Below are 17,525 nucleotides of genomic sequence, written 5' to 3' on the forward strand. Positions count from 1 at the left end.
AATACCAACAATAAGGAAATGGTTTCGGAGCAAGGACACATGTGATACCCAGTGGAATCGTGCGTTGGCTAGGGGAGGGGTGGAGGGGGTGGAGGAAAAGAAAATGATCTGTGTTTCCAACGAATAATGTATGAAAATGACCAAATAAAATAATGTTTAAAAAAAAAAAAGAAACTTGTTTTAAGGGTTTTTCCCCTATTTAATTGTTTCCCTTTTAACATTACTTCATTATATTTGTTTGTGGAAAAACTTTTAAATTAAATTAATTTAATTTAAATTAAAAAAAAAAAAGAACCTCTGAGAAAAGTTTTGTAATTTCTTGGCCAAACTTAAATATCAAGAATTTGAGAAAGAAATTTTTTTCTTTGTTTTAAAGTCAGAAAATTGGAAAACCTAAGTCCATATAATTATAAAAGAGAATAATTTTATTTATTCTGGCATGAATTGACATCTGTTTGATATATATCAATTCCATATAAAAAGATAAGAAAAAGTAACTTAAAAATCTTAAATGTTTTGTAAAGACATTTGTAACCATTTATAATTATGAAAATTTAGTTTTGTTAACATCTTAAAACGATTATGTATTATTATAAAGATAAGTTTAGCATTTTTGCAGAATTACCCTTGAAGATTGAATATCAATCAAAATTTACCGCCCCCTAAAATCACAAAATAATTTTTGTGTCTTGGTGAATGCAATTTTTTTTTTGCACAAATTGCCTGTCTTTATGGCCATCATAGTAGTATTTCAGTAAATTTTGGTTCCAGATAAGGAAAATCTTACTAAGAATTAGAACTGTCTAACAGCGAAATGGAGTAACAGAGATAGAATGACTTAATGGGTAGAAGATTGACTCTGATGCCAGGAAAATCTGAGTTTCAGTCTTTTGTCTTTTAGTAATAGATAAATTTACTGTGAGTAAATCTCTTTATCTTGCAGTATCTCAAGCATCTCCAAATACAATTATTATAGAAAATGCATACCACATTGTATTCCACATTGCTTATGTATGTGAATGTTTATATTTTAATGCTTATGTACCTTTACATTTTCTCTTTCTGTGAATTGTTACGTGTCTCTTGATCACACAGTAAAATATTTTGAGAAAAATTTCTGAGATTTTATATAATTTGTTACTGAGTAATTTCATTTACTACAACAGTAAAATACTGTATTTTGATTTGTTTAAGTATTCTAAAACCTTGATAGAACCAATGATCCCATTTATCTTGACCTTTGCTAGTATTGTTTTGGAATCTATAGGAGTTGGGTTGTCTTTCCCTTGGAAAAACGAAAATAGGTGTGCTTATACACATAACCATTTTGTCTTTTATATATAATAGTTTTCATTTTTGGTGTATTTTGAAGTTTACTTTAAAAAAATTTTAATAAATTTCCACATAAATTTTCCGAAGTTAAATGATCCATATTGTCTCCTTTCCTTCTTCCCTCTCCCCTCCCAAGGCTGATAAGCAATCCAATTTTGGTTATACATGCATTATGAAAAATATCTTCATGTTATTCATTTTTGTAAATGAATGTAAAAATCCCAGAACATATACACAAATTAACAAGTGATAAATCATGTTTTCATCTGCATTTCTACCTCAAAAGTTCTTTCCCTGGAAGTGAATAGCATTCTTTTTCATAAGTCCCTTAAAATTATCTAGGATTATTGTATTGCTGTTAGTAGCAAAGTCCATCACATTTAGTCATTCTGCAGTATTGCAGATAGCGTGTATAACGTTTTCCTGGTTCTGCTTATTTCACTCTATATCAGTTCATGTAGGTCTTTCCAGCTCTTTTGTAATGAAGATTGTTTCCAAATTTGTTGCTTCCCTTCTAATTTTGGATGCATTCGTTTTGTTTGTACAAATGCAAATGAATTTTTTTTTCTAGCTCTTGCTTGGTTTTAAAATCTTTCCTTTCCCAAAGATCTGACAAGTATACTATTCTGTGTTCGCCTAATTTGCTTATAGTTTCCTATATTCAGTTCATTCACACATTCTGAGTTTATCTTGGTGTAGGGTGTGAGATATTGATCCAAACTTAATGTCTCCCATACTGTCTTCCAATTTTTCCAGCAGGTTTTATGAAAAAGTGGGTTTTGGTCCCCAAAACAGGGATCTTTGGGTTTATCATAGACTGTCCTGCTGAAGTCATTTACCCCAAATCTATTCCACTGATCCTCCTTTCTGTCTTTTATCTAGTACCAAATTGTTTTGATAACCACTGCTTTATAGTATAGTTTGAGATCTGGTACTGTAAGTCCTCCTTCCTTTGCATTTTTATTTTTTCATGATTTCCCTGGATAGCCTTGATCTTTTGTTTTTCCAAATGAACTTTGTTATGTTTTTTTTCTAATTGCGTAAAGAAGTTATTTTGGAAGTTCAGTGGGCATGGCACTAAATAAGTAAATTAATTTGGGTAGGATTGTCATTTTTATTATGTTAGCTCGTCCCACCCATGAGCAATCAATGTTTTTCAATTGTTTAGATCTAGTTTTAATTGTGTGGAGAGTGTTTTGTTGTTGTGTTCATATAGTTCATGTGTTTGTCTCGACAGATAGATTCCTAAGTATTTTATATTGTCTAGGGTGATTTTAAATGGAATTTCTCTTTCTAATTCTTGCTGCTGAGGTGGATTGGAGATCTATAGAAATGCTGATGACTTATGCGGGTTTATTTTGTATCATGCATCTTTGCTAAAGTTGTTGATTATTTCGACTATTTTTTGGTTGATTCTCTAGGATTCTTTAAGTAGACCATCATATCATCCGCAAAGAGTGATAGCTTGGTCTCCTCATTGCCAATTTTAATACCTTCAATTTCTTTTCCTTCTCTTAATTGCTACTGCTAGTGTTTCTAGTACAATGTTAAATAATAGAGGTGATAAAGGGCATCCTTGTTTTACTCCTGATCTTATTGGGAAGGCTTTCAGTTTATCCCCATTGCAGATGATGTTTGCTGATGGTTTCAGATATATACTGTTTATAATTTTTAGGAAAGGCCCTTCTATTCCTATGCTTTCTAGTGTTTTCAATAGGAATGAGTGTTGTATTTTATCAAAGGCTTTTTCTGCATCTATTGAGATAATCATGTGATTTTTGTCAGTTTGCTTTTATATGGTCAATTATGGGGATAGTTTTCCTAAAATGAACCATCCTTGCTTTCCTGGTTTGAATCCTACTTCTTCATAGTGGATAACCCTTGTGATGACTTGCTGGAGTCTTTTTGTTAGTATCCTATTTAAGATTTTTGCATCTATATTCATTAGGGAGATTGGTCTATAGTTTTCTTTCTCTGTTTTTGACCTGCCTGGCTTTGGGATCAATACCATGTTTGTGTCATAAAATGAATTTGGTAGAACTCCTTCTTGGCTTATTCTGTCAAATAGTTTGTATAATATTGGGATTAGTTGTTCTTTGAATGTTTGATAGAATTCATTTGTGAATCCATCAGGCCCTGGGGGTTTTTTCTTAGGGAGTTCTTTGTTGGCTTATTCAATTTCTTTTTCTGATATGGGGTTGTTTAGGTAATGTATTTCTTCTTTTAGTCTAGTTAATTTATATTTTTGTAAGTATTCATCCATATCACCTAGATTGCCATATTTGTTGCCATATATTGGGCATAGTAGTTTTTAATGATTGCCTTAATTTCTTCTTCATTAGAGGTGAGGTCTCCCTTTTCATCTTGGATACTGTCAATTTGTTTTTTTCCTTTCCTTTTTTTAATTAGGCTGACTAGTACTTTGTCTATTTTATTTGTTTTTTAAAGTACCAGCTTCTAGTCTTATTTATTAAATCAATATTTATTTGACTTTCAATTTTATTAATTTCCCTTTTGATTTTTAGGATCTCTAATTTAGTCTTCATCTGAGGATTTTTAATTTGTTCACTTTCTAGTTTTTTAATTTGCATGCCCAATTCATTGACCTCTGCCCTTCTTAATTTGTTAATATATGAACTCAAGGATATACATTTCCCCCTGAGTACTGTTTTGGCTGCATCCAATAGGTTTTGAAAGAATGTCTCATTATTGTCATTTTCTTCAATGAAGTTATTGTTTCTATGATTTGTTCTTTAACCGGTTTTGGCAAATCGTATTGTTTAATTTTCAATTAATTTTTGATTTACCTCTCCATGTACCCATACTAATTATTATTGTCATTGCATTATGATCTGAGAAGGTTGCATTTATTATTTCTGCCCTTTTGCACTCATTTGCAATGTTTTTATGCCCTAATACATGGTCAATTTTTGTGAATGTACCTTGTGCTGCTGAAAAGAGGGTATATTCCTTTTGTCCCTATTTATTTTTCTCCACATGTCTACTAACTCTAATTTTTCTAAGCTTTCATTCACTTCTCTTACCTCTTTCTTATTTTTGGGTTTGATTTATCTAGTTCGGATAGAGGAAAGTTCAGGTCACCCACTAGTATAGTTTTTCTGTCTATTTCATCCTTGAGCTCCTCTAGTTTCTCCTTTAGAAATTTGGATGCAATGCCATTTGGTGCATACATGTTGAGTACAGATATTTCCTCATTGTCTATACTGCCTTTTATCAGGATGTAATTATATTCCCTATCTCTTTTAACTAGATTTATTTTTACTTTTGGCTTTGTCAGATATCATGATTGAGATTCCTGCCTTCTTTTTATCAGTTGATGCCCAGTAGATTTGGCTCCATCCTCTTACTTTCACCCTATGCGTATCTATCTTCCTCATGTGTGTTTCTTGTAGACAGCATGTGGTAGGGTTTTGGATTCTAATCCACTCTGTTACTCGCTTGCATTTTATGGGTGAGTTCATTCCATTCACATTCAGAGTTATGATTACTAGCTGTGTATTTCCCAGCATTTTGATTTCTACTCCTGGTCCTGCCTTTTCTTCTTTCACTATTTCCTTCTATACCAATGTTTGTTTATAATCAGTCCCCCTAGTTCCCACCCTTATTTTACTTCCCTTTCTATCCCCCTCCTTTCTTATCCCTCCCCTTACTTTCCCTGTAGTCTTTTTAAAAATGCCGCCCCCCCCCCTCCCTTACTGGTTCCCTCCCCACCAGTCCATTTGTTACTCTCTTACTCCCCTATAGGGCGCAAATGTATTCTCTGCCCCAATGGATTGGATTGTTCTTCCCTCTTTGGGTCAGTTTCAAAGCTCATAAGAGTTGAGTATTTCCTATCTCCAACCTCTTTACCCTTCCAGTGTATAGAAGTTCTTCCCCCTCCCACCATGAGCTTCTTTGTGACATATACATTTACCCCATTTGTTTCTTTTCCCATTTCTTTAATATTAACTTCTTTTTTTTTTTAGCCCTAGTTGTGTGTGTGTATATGTGTGTGTGTGTGTGTGTGTGTGTGTGTGTGTGTGTGTATTTATGCATGCATATTCCCATATACCTATTTATGTCTTGTCCTTTCATCCTATACAGTTTGTCACTGTTCCCCCTAAGTGTAATTCTTCTAGCTGCCTAGGTGATAGCAACAGTTTTTAAGAGTTACCAATTACCTCTTTTCTTATAGGGATACATAGCATTTCAAATTATTGAGTCTCTTAAATAATTTTTTGTTGTTGTTTTGTTTTGTTTTTCTTTTTCCCCTCTTTTTTAATTACCTTTTGATGATTCTGTTCAGTTCTGTGCTTGGACATCAAATTTTTGTTCAGGTCTGGTCTTTTATTTACGAATGCTTGGAATTCTTCTATTGTGTTGAATGACCATACTTTCCCCTGCAAGAATATAGTCAGTTTTGCTGGGTATATTTTTGAGATTAAAAAAAGAAGGAAGTGAAAAATTGTATCATTTAAGATATAACAAATTTGTTAATAAAATTCTTAAAACAAGAACAAGGAAAAACCTTGTATACTAAATTGGCATGTTACCTAGCAGTATGTTTTAGTAAGCTCAATTTCCTGGTGAAGCTTTACCCTTAATGTGCAGAAATACACTTTTTGCTAACTGCTCATGCTTGGTAATTTACTAGTATTATAGTAGGAGACATATCTGATCATCTTTTGCTTAGTCTCTTCTCACTGTCTAGAGTGCTATCCTGAAGTTGGGAAGATCTGAATTCAAATCTGGCTTCAGATACTTACTAGCTATGTGATCTTTGGCCAGTCACTTGGTCTCTGCCTCACTTTCATCAGCTGACAAATGGTAATAATAACAGCACCTACCCATCTAAGGTTTGTTGTGAGGATAGAGTAATATTTGTAAAACCTTTAGCAGAAGGGGGCAGCTAGGTGGCTAAGTGGATTGAGAACTAGACCTAGATATGGGAAGTTCGAGGTTCAAATTTAGCCTCAGATAATTTCTAGCTCTTTGACTCTGGGCAAGTCAGTTAACATACATTGCCTACCTCAGATCACTCTTCTGCCTTGGAACCAATATACAGTATTGTGTATGGGTTTAAAAGAAATCAAATCAAAACAAAAAATGAATTTAGCAGAATGCTTGGCACATAGTAGGTAATATATGAATGCTTATTCCCTTCCTTTCCTTTCCCCTTCTCAAATGATAAGATATAAATGGTTTTCAAGGTTGGTGACACTAAATTTGAACTAGACTATAAACTGGTCTTCATTAATCTTCATTATTTACATGCTATTTAAAAAAAAATTCTTCCTTTTTTTGTCTTTATCTTTACTTGAAAGGAAATGCCCGCCTTTCAGCCTTTTGGAGTTCAGTTTTAGATACTAAAGTATTTTTTCCAGCCCTATTAGAGGTACCCAACAAGATGCTTAATTTTTTGAACCATAAGTTTTTCTTGAAACTTGAGCAGATGATGAGATACAAGACTTATGTGAAATTGGTATAATGCTCATCTCATTCTAGGCCAATATTTTTATCCTTGATGCCAAAATTAAGTTTGTTCTTTCAGGGCTACTCCCTATTCATCTTTTCATTTTCATTTATCTCAAATTAATTATTTTTTTAAATTGTCATGTAAAATACACTTCCATATTGGTCATTATTATAAAAGCACACTCATACATAAACAAAACCCCCAAATAAAACCAAAGATATACTCATGGGAAAGATAACTCCAACAGTTCTTTCTCTGGAAGTGGATAGCATTTCCCATCAAGTCTTTCAGGATGGTCTCAGTTCATTATATTGCTGAGAGTAGCCAAGTTTTTCAAAATAGTCATCCAGAATTGCTGTTATTGTGCACAGCGTTCTCCCAGTTTTGTTGATTTTGTTCTGCATCAGTTCTTGCAGATCTTTCCAGCTTTTTCTGAGATCATCTTGTGTATTTCTTATAGCATTATATAGTATTCTATTACCCACATATATCACAGTTTGTTCAGCCATTCCCCAAATGATGGAAATCCCTCAATTTTTAATTCTTTGCCACCATAAAAAGAGCAGCTATAAATTTTTTTTTGTACAAGTAGGTCCTTTCCCTAGACTCAGTGGTGGTATTACTGGATCAAAGGGTATGCACAGTTTTATAGCCCTTTGGGTCTAGTTAGAAATTGCCATATAGAATGGTTGGATCAGTTCATAACTATACCAACAATGCATTAGTGTCCCAATTTTGCCATATCCCCTCCAACATTTATCACTTTCCTTTACTGCCATATTGGCCAATCTGATAGTTGTGAGGTGGTACCTCAGCATTATTTTAATTTGTATTTCTCTAATCAAGAGTGATTTACAATACTTTTTCATATAATTATTGATGGCTTTGATTTCTTCATCTGAAAATTGCTTATTCATATCCTTTGACCATTTAGCAATTGAAGAATGGCTTGTATTCTTGTGACTTAGTTCTTTATAAATAGAAATTAGACCTTTATCAGAAACATTTGTTACAAAAACTTTTTCCCAGTTTGTTGTTTCCCTTCTAATCATAGATTAGTTTTGTTTGTATAATAGCCTTTTAATATAATCAAAATTATTCATATTTTATAATATTCTGTCACTTGTTGGTCATAAATTTTTCCCTTTTCCAATGATCTGCCAGGTAAAATTTTCTGTGTTCCTCTAATTTTGTTATGGTATCACTTTATATCTAAACCACATATCCATTTTGATCTTATCTTGGTATAGGGTGTGAGATATAATGGTCTATACATAGCTTCTGCCATACTGTTTTCCAATTTTCTCAGCAGGTTTTGTTAAAGACTGAGTTCCTATTCCAAAAACTGGGATCTTTGGGTTTATAAAACACTAGGTTGCTAACTTCATTTACCTCTGTATATTGTTTATCTACTCTGCTCCATTGATCTTCCATGATATTCCTTAGCCAGTACCTGATTGTTGCTTCATAGTACAGTTTGAGATCTGGTACTGCTAGGCCTCCTTCCTTCACATTTTATTTCCAGTGGTTCCCTTGATATTCCCTATCCATCTTCATGCCATGTTACTGGGCTCTAGCCTTAACCTCTTAACTGACAATCCAGTTCTTGACTTCTGATTGGTAAGAGTTCACCAATGTGAATTGTGACCTTATTCATCCTTGTGATTTCCCTGATCAAAATACCCCTTGTTAGCTGCTACCACTCTCCTGTAAGAGTGATTTTCCTGTTTCCAGATATATTGTCTTTATTTCTTAAAATGTAAGCTATTGGAGAAATTAGACCTTTGTCAGAGGTTTTTGTTATAAGGTTTTATCCCCAATTTGTTGCTTCCCTTCTAATTTTGGTTGCATTGATTTTGTTTGTACAAAACCTTTTCAATTAATTAATTTATTTTTAAACTTATCTTCCGTCTTGGAATCAATACTGTGTATTGGTTCCAAGGTGGAAGAGTGGAAAGGGCTAGGCAATGGGGGTCAAGTGACTTGCTCAGGGTCACACAGCTGGGAAGTGTCTGAGGCCAAATTTGAACCTAGGACCTCCTGTCTCTAGGCCTGGCTCTTGTAAAAATAAAAAATATAATAATAATGGTGAGCTACATAAATATATATAGAAAAACTGTTCAATATGGGTTCAAAACTGTTCAGATACTTTTGATAGAGGTAATCAAAAGTATCCTCAGTGATGAAGTGAAACTCAAATGTGAACTTCCCTTCAGGACCAGTTGTAAGGACACTAATGAGAGTCTTATTATAAAAATAAAATTTATTGAAATATATAAGGATAAATTAAGGATTTCTAATTCTAAGGGATTCTAAATCCACTCAAATAAACTTCCAGGTTCCACAAGGAACCGCTTCTCCTGTGTTTCACAGGCTACACTACTCCTCCCTGATCTGAATAACCCAAATTTATACTATCTAAATAAAAACTACTGCTATTAAGCTTATAAATCTTAACTTCGCCTTCAAATTATAAAATAGCAAAGGCTAGCTGGTTGAGTCTCCACAAGAATCAAGTTAGGACTCTGAGTCTTCACAGACTCAGAGTCCAAACCAAAGACCAGATCTTTCTTTGGTTTTCTCACATATAAACAATCTATAAAAACCACAATAGAGAGTCAGTAGTGTTTCCCAATTTGGGAAAGGAAAACACTGAGCTCCTTCAGATCTTTCCCTCAGACAGAGAGGCAAAGATGTTATCTCCTCCAACCCTGAGAGAGAGTCCCTGAATGTGTGTGTCTGTCAACTGTCAGAGAGTAATTGACATAGAAAAAAATGGTTATAACTATCACATCTGAAGTCAACACGCTCTCTCAGCTCTGCTTCAACCTCCAATTCTTTTCTCAGGTCAGCCACTTTGCTTCTTATCTCTAAACTAATAAAACAATACTTGTTTTCTAATATCATCCTTACAATTTCTCCCCTTCGAGCATACCTATGCTCGTTATTCTATGTAATTCTAAAGCTATACCTAACATTATCATTATTATTTCCTAAAAATAGTCTTAATTTTATGCTTATCTTATCCTATTCTTATTGCTATACTTTATGCTAACCTATACTAGGGATATAAATGAAAGAAAAGAAAATTTCAATGAAAACAAATAATCAATTAAAACATATTTGTACAAATGCACGTACAAAACATACAATTACAGAAATTCAGAATGGAAAATACAAAATGCAAACTTTTGAAAAACTTTTGAAACAATAAAATACATTTACAAACTAACTTATGTTTTACAAAGAACTAAAATCTTATCTAAAGTAATAACTAGGCAAAACTCAAGCAAACTTCATTTTACAAATCCTATTTGAACAATTCAAACAACTTTTTATTATGCTAAGACTTTATCCTATCATTACTACAGAAATCCAAAACTAAATTAAACTCAAAATCAGCTTACTATACTAATAAAATCAATACTGTGTAATGATTTAACTATATATACATCTATATAGATCAGTGGTTCTCAACTTTTCTAATGCCGTGACCCCGCAATACAGTTCCTCATGTTGCAGTGATTCCAAACCAAAAAATATTGTAATACTGTAATTTTGCTACAGTTATGATTCGGAATGTAAATACTTGATGTGCATTATGTATTCTCATTGCTACAAATTGAGAGGTTGAGATCCGCTGAATACAGATCTGTACAATTTCTACATCAACATATATGTTATATTTAAACTATTTACATGTTGCAGGAGGAAAATAAACTCCCCCCCACTTAAGATAGTTTAAGAAAAAGATTTTTTTTTTTTAGAAAGTTATGTATGTTTTCTTGATTTTATTTCTTAGGAACACATAAAGTCTTCCTGTGACATAAGATCTTATTTTAATGTGTACAATTATTATTATTATTTTCCCAAGGTGATTTATCTGTATTTATTTATTTCTATGGATACTCATCACCTGGTTATGATGTTGCAGAGTTTTTAAATGTGTCCTATATGTGTATGTTATTTTGTAGTGAATATTCACCAAATCTTTAAAGTTCCCTCCTCTGCTACTGTCTTCTGTCTTCATGTTGTTACTATGTACTGTTTGTTTGCAACTATAATGGAAGTGTGTAGTGTTAGAATGGCACAAAAATCTTACAGTTCATGTCCATAATCAGTCTGTGTTCTCTTTTCTGTGTTGATTTGCTTTTCAATGTCTTTGTTATAGTTCAATTGTCCTTTTTGCTATCATCTATATTTCTTCAATGTTGTCTTCTCCTTTGGCTCAATCTCTGTCTCCATTTCCTCCTTCTTCTTCTATCTTTTTGACTGCAGCCGTGTTGTCTGATGCAATCTCTTCTTCTGTTGCTGCTTTTTTCATGTGTGAGCAATGTAGCCACATTTCTCTAATACACTTAATATTTAAAGTTTTTTTTTTCTTAAACTGAATCCCTAGGTTTTATCTTATGGAGTGCATAATCTAACAGGCATCCGTCACACCCACAACTTCCATTTAACCCACTACTTTCACTCTTTAGGAGATTTCTATTTTTAGGTTTACATGGGATTCTTGCTATTTTCTGGAGAATGGACCGGTATCACAGGAGCTAACACACTAAGATAAGGAAAACTCAACACTTGTGCCTGTTCCTCATTCTTTAATTCTTCATTGATTTCTCCTGTACTAATTTGCCACGATTTAAAATCTCTTTGTTGTTTTCATTAGTTTTTATTCCATTGTCCATATTTCCTAGTCCATTTTCTCCATATACTATATTTTAAATTGTACACGCCTTGGCACACCTTCATAATGAAGTTGCACCTTTTTGCATATCAAGTTTTTGGGGATTCCCACCAACTACTTGGGAATATTTTGGATGAGCACCTGATTTGATATATTCTTGCATGGTATTCAGGTCTGTGGCTTGTTGTGAATTATGGTAGCATCCAGTATCAAAATAGTTTGGGTAGTTTGGTCTCCCATATTGGAATGCATTATGAAATCCATTATTAAACCTGTTGTTAAACCCATAATTTCTATATCCATTTTGCCTGAATCTATTAAAGCAATTGAATCTATTGCCTTGGTTTCCCCTGAAGCTTTGTCCAAAGAATTGTCCCCTAAATTTGCATTCTCTCATGACCGGGCTTGTTACAAAGAAAACATCTTGGGGCTGGTCTGTATCATCTGGGGTTGTAATTATTTCTGGGTTGTCTATAAATTCTTTTTGCAGCTACTGTTTTTCCTGCACTTCATTGGATTTCAGTTTTTGTTTAAGCTCTGATTTCTTTGGTTAAGTTATCAGTTATATCTTTTTTCTCTTCTGATTGCCTGTCTTTCTCATCTTGGAAAACAAGTAATTCTCCAAATTTTGTCAAGACCCATGTCAAACCAATTTGGACAGTTACTCCGAAAATAATTTCGGACCACAGGGCAAGCATTTTTGCAAACTGCTTGTGAATGTGATTCATGTTCTCATCTTAAAAGTATTCAACCTAATCCATTTTTCTGCACAGTCAATAATTATGTCGAGGAAAGTAGAGGGAGTCTCTCCTACTTCCTGCTTTAGGTGCTCAAATTTAGACTAGGCTCCTGGGCATCTGGACTTTTGCCTCATAGTTCAATTATTGTCTCCCTGGCTATATAGTTAAGTCTTTGTACCCCTCAAAAGAGTTATATTCCCAACCAGGCTCCCAAACTGGTCAATTGGCAATTAGGGGGTTATTAGTGTTCTGTATAATTTGCTGTTTCTCCCTTTTCATTAATAATTCATCCATAAGGATGTCAAAGTCCAAATAAGAAGGATTATGAAGCTTAATTAAACGCTTAAACTGCTTTACAACTGCCGTGGGTTCTTCTTCATATGATAAAGTATTTTTCTTAAAACTGTCTATATAAGCTTGTGTAAACTTTTTGTGGCACTTGAGATTTACTATACCACGCTCTGGGGACACTAGGTAGCTCCCTTAAAGGGAACATAATTTAGTTGGTTTATCTGATTTATTTGTACCCTCTAATTTAGTTACATCATGTTTTTTAGTTTCTGCCATTGTCCCTTTAGCCTTGAGTAATTCCTCATATTGAGTTTGCTTTCTATCTATCTTAGTCTCTAGATAGTTCACTTTTAAAATTAGATCCTTCTTTGCTGTAGTTTGCTTGATGATTGCTTTTAAATGTTTAAACACAACTGCCAAAGATTTGATCATCATGTAAAATCACATGAAAAACAGTAGTAGCTCAGGGACATAAGAGATTAGTTGTAGGAGTGTCAATGAGAGCAATGGCATTAGAAAGCCATAGGTAAGTACATTTTGCATATATTCTGGTACAATAGAGAAAATGAGAGAAGTCATATCTAATAGAGAAAATCCCACGGTGATTTTATGTAGCTAATTCACCAGGTTTTCTGAGAGTACAGATTCTTTGTATCAAGTTGACTGGGAGATGGATTTTGTAGCCAACTAAAGTTCAGTTCACTGTTACCACAACTCACAGTGAAACTCAGCTCTAGCTACTGCCAGAGACCCCCTGCTGAGGTAACTGCCTAAGTTGACCATTGGACCCTTAAAATCAGACAGTTATGTTCTTTGTCCATCTAAATATTTCATTTTTATAACTTGCCATTCACATTTTTACAGTTTGGTGAGAGTTTGCCAAACTGTAAAAATAAAAAAAATGGTAAGCTACATAAATGTAGTTAGAAAAACTGTTCAATATAGGTTCAGAACTGTTCAGATACTTTTGATAGAGGTAATCAAAAGTATCCTCAGTGATGAAGTGAAGCTCAAATGTGAACTTCCCTCCAGGGTCAGGTGTAAGGATGCTAAAGAGACTCTTATTATAAAAATAAAATATTTATTGAAATATATAAGGATAAATCTTGCTTGTTCTTAAATTCTTTCCTTTCCCAGAGATGATACTATTTACTATGTTCACCTAATTTACTTACAATTTCCCTCTTTATATTTAAATTATTTACCCATTCTGAATTTATCTTGGTATAGGATGTGAGATGTTCATCCAAACCTAATCTCTCCTGTATTTTCCAATTTTCTCAGCAGTTTTTGACAAATAGTGGGTTCTTGTCCCAAAAGCTAGGATCTTTGGGTTTATTTTACACTATCTTGCTGAGGTCATTTAAGGGGAGGGGTTTTTAGAGTCATACTCATATCAAAAAGTAGGAGGGCATGGTTATGGGGAATAAGGGAGATATTTTTGGAAAGGTGGATAGAATAAGAATTAAAAGGTAAGGATGAAAGGACGAAGGAAGGACCTTTGGAAAGGTGGGCCAATTTGTATTTGTGAAGGATAGGAGAGAGGATAAGGGAGAATTTGGGAAAAGAGGTGTGAATTGGAGAGGTGTTGATCAAAGGAAGTTGGATCTCTGAAAAAGGGATATGACCAAATGAAGGGAAGAGGGAGACAAACATTGAGGAGGAATAGAGTGGATGGAAATGCATAGCTAGTGACTATGACATTGAGTATAAATGGGATAAATTCATTCATAGGAAGAAAATGGGCAACAGAAAGGACCTGACAATTGGTTGTTTACAAGAAACACACTGAAAATGATAGACACACTTAAGATTGAAGGTGAGGTGCTGGAGCAGAATATACTATGCCTCACATGGTCCAGAGAAGGCAAGGCGAGTAGTCATACTCTTTAATAGAATTGGGGCTAAAATGGATATAATTGGAAGAGATGAACTGAGTAGCCATATTATGTTGGGAGGTACTATGGGTATTGAAGCATTATCAATATTTGACTAGTATGTAGCAAAAGATTTCTAAAGGAAAAACCAAATGAAATACAGATGGAAATAGTATCTGGAGAGCCCACACATTTAAGTGAGGCTTATAGTAGATCTAAGCTTTAGTATACATGTAATCCAAACAGTTTCTTGTGGGATAATAATAGTTTAGAGAGCCTAAATATTTTGAAAAAGCCTTACTTTAACAAACTCATTGTTTTGTGGAGTTAATTCTGCATTCTGAGGGGTTGTGGCATTGAAACAAAAGTTGCATTGGGTATGATCAAATTGGAAAGACTTGGTTTTGGAAAGAGTATGGTCCTGGCAACAGCTTGCATCTACTGCCTATCTAGTTAAATATGGCCCAGGTAATGGATGTTAACTGAGAACTAGATGGGTTAAATTGGTCAATTTTATGCTGTTAAAAACATGGAGAAACAAGCCTGATATTACATTTTTTTTTTAAGAAAAGAAGATTGAAAAAGTCATTAAGAATTATTAAGCTGTTCATACATGTTGACCTAGGGATCCCATTACTAGGATTTGGCCCTAAGGGTATTATTGAAAGTAAAAAGCTATGAATGTAAGAAAATATTCATGGATGCCTTGTTTTTAATTTTAAAAAAATAGTATGTCTCTAGGAAAGAATTTTTAGATAATCATAATCTGAAGTAACAAAGTAAATTTTTTAAGAGTATTATGTAGCAGTGAATATTTATGAAATTATTTTCAACCCTAGATCATTCTAGTATTTTATATAAATGTTTAAATGATCACTTACACAGTATTACGTCACACACGGAAGCTCAAGAGTATATATGCTTTGATTTTTTTTTTGCTTGAACCATCTCTGTAAATTGATAGAAAAAAATCCATAACATTTATAGCACTTTGTTCTTTTTAAAGTTATACTGGCAGAATAATGGAATGAAATGTCTAAAACTTAGTGCTTTTGGTGAGTGGGTAAATATTTCTTAGATTGACTTACTGACAAAACTAGGAATAAATTAAAATTAAAATATTTTTCTTAAAATCATATTCATTTAAAAAATCAAAACCTTTATAATTTTTCTGTGTGTGTATTTTTTAGAAAGAGTCTTCAAGGGGAAGACATAGAGAGAAGGAAGACATCAAGATTACAAAGGAGAGAACTCCAGAAAGTGAAGAAGAAAATGTAGAATGGGAAACTAACCGAGATGGTAAGTTTAAGAAAATGAGAAGGAAAAAAAATTGATTTTTTTGTTCAGTTAACTCTTGGTTATTTACATTGTAGATTTTCTATGATGTTAGAGGCCATTCTATCTGTTATCTTTTAGTTTTCTGTAAGGCTCTTGTGTATTTTTGCTTCATTGTGGATGATTGATGTTTTAACAGGAAGTACTGCCTTGAGTAGGTCAGAGAAGGCCAGATGCTAAGCAGTTTTCAATTAGCCTTTTCTGATTTATCTTGGTAGGACTCCTCCAAACCTTTTCATGTGAACTCCTCTGATCTAGAGTTCTGTTACATAGAAATTAGTCATCTTTGTAGATTTCATTCTGTTCCCACCTTAGTTTGGGTCATAGCTGTTATGTAATTTCTCACAAATTTTAGTACCATTAGGAGTCTTGCAATCAGAATGCTGATGGTAAAATCTACATTAGAATTTTCAACTAAATTTTGGATTAATTCATTAAAAGGTGATAATACCCATTTGAAGAATATTTGTAATTGTTATAGCACAGCTAGATAGCACAGAAGAGACAAGAGAGGAATAGATATATTACTGAATAAACAAATAAAATAAATAAATAAATGAAGTAAAACTCAAACTCCTAGGGTAAGGGGTAGATCAGTGGTAACAAGGAGGGGAGCTAGTAGGGTAGGGGAAGGAGAGATTTTGGGAACAGATTTGCATCAAAATATTTAAAACAAAACTAATAGCAGGGACAAAGTATGTATCTACAAGAGATATGAAATTAAAAACTTTGAAAAAAAGTGCTAAATAAATAGAGGAAAACATAAACCCAATTCTAACTGTAAATGTGAATGAACCATACCAATAAAATCAAATGAATGGCAAAATGGATAAAAAGATAAAAACTCACCATCTGTTTATCAAAAACACATCTAAAGGCAACAACATAATCAGATCAAAGTGAGAGACTGGAACAAAATTTACTTTTCTTTAGATAAATTGAAAGAAGTTGTAGGAGTTGTAATGATGCTATAAGACAAATGAAAAAATAAATAAAAATTCATAGTATCACTAAGTATAAAAAGAGAATTACATTATGCTTAAGTGAATTATAGACAATGAACTAATATTAGTATTAAACACACATAAGCTAAACCCCATAACATCTCAATTTATGCTGGAAAAATTAGAATTATTAACCAAAGGATAGAATTAGTTATAAAAAGCACAAAATATTTCATTTGCATGGAGTAAAAAAGCTTTTATATGAACAAAATCAATATAGCTGGAATTGAGAGGTCAACTTGGGAAAAGTCTGTATGAGATACCTCTGATAAAGGTCTGAAAGTCAAGGTATGTATATAACCAAGAGACATGTAAGATAAAAACTCCAGTAGAGGAGTGTTGAAAGGACACAAACAGTTTTCAAAAGAACAACGAAACTTAACCAGATGAAAGAATGATCCAAATCATTAATAAAAAGAGAAATGCAAAACAACCCTGAGGCTTTACTTCATACCCTCCAAATTCGCAAAAAGTAAAGTAATAAATAAGAGGGTTGCAAAGTATATAAAAAAATGGATGCATTCTTGGTGGAATTATGAATTGGTCTAATTATTCTGGAAAGCAATTTGGAATTATGCAAAGAAAATGACCAAAATATTCATATCTTTTGACCTAGAGAATCCATTGCCAAGCATATACTGTAGGGAGATCATTGACAAATGTAAAGTAAATATTTATAGCAATACCTTTTGCTGTAGCAAAATTTAGAAGAAAAGTTGGATGCCCATCCATTGAGGAATGCCTAAACAAATTGTAACGTGGATATAATGGACCATACTGTAA

At 33.2% G+C, this 17,525-nt stretch overlaps 1 protein-coding gene across 10 annotated transcripts in view; it reads left to right on the top strand.

The window, feature by feature from the left end:
* ZC3H13 (zinc finger CCCH-type containing 13) overlaps positions 1 to 17,525 on the top strand; it is a 103,447-nt gene that overhangs the window by 19,147 nt on the left and 66,775 nt on the right. For all 10 annotated transcript variants that reach the window (XM_056807309.1, XM_056807315.1, XM_007501585.3 and 7 more), the window contains exon 5: positions 15,594 to 15,702. In XM_056807309.1, the coding sequence (XP_056663287.1) occupies positions 15,594 to 15,702 (109 nt within the window). The remainder of the gene's footprint in view (positions 1 to 15,593; positions 15,703 to 17,525) is intronic.

The sequence above is a fragment of the Monodelphis domestica genome, chromosome 8, assembly GCF_027887165.1.
Source record: "Monodelphis domestica isolate mMonDom1 chromosome 8, mMonDom1.pri, whole genome shotgun sequence".
NCBI lineage: Eukaryota > Metazoa > Chordata > Mammalia > Didelphimorphia > Didelphidae > Monodelphis > Monodelphis domestica.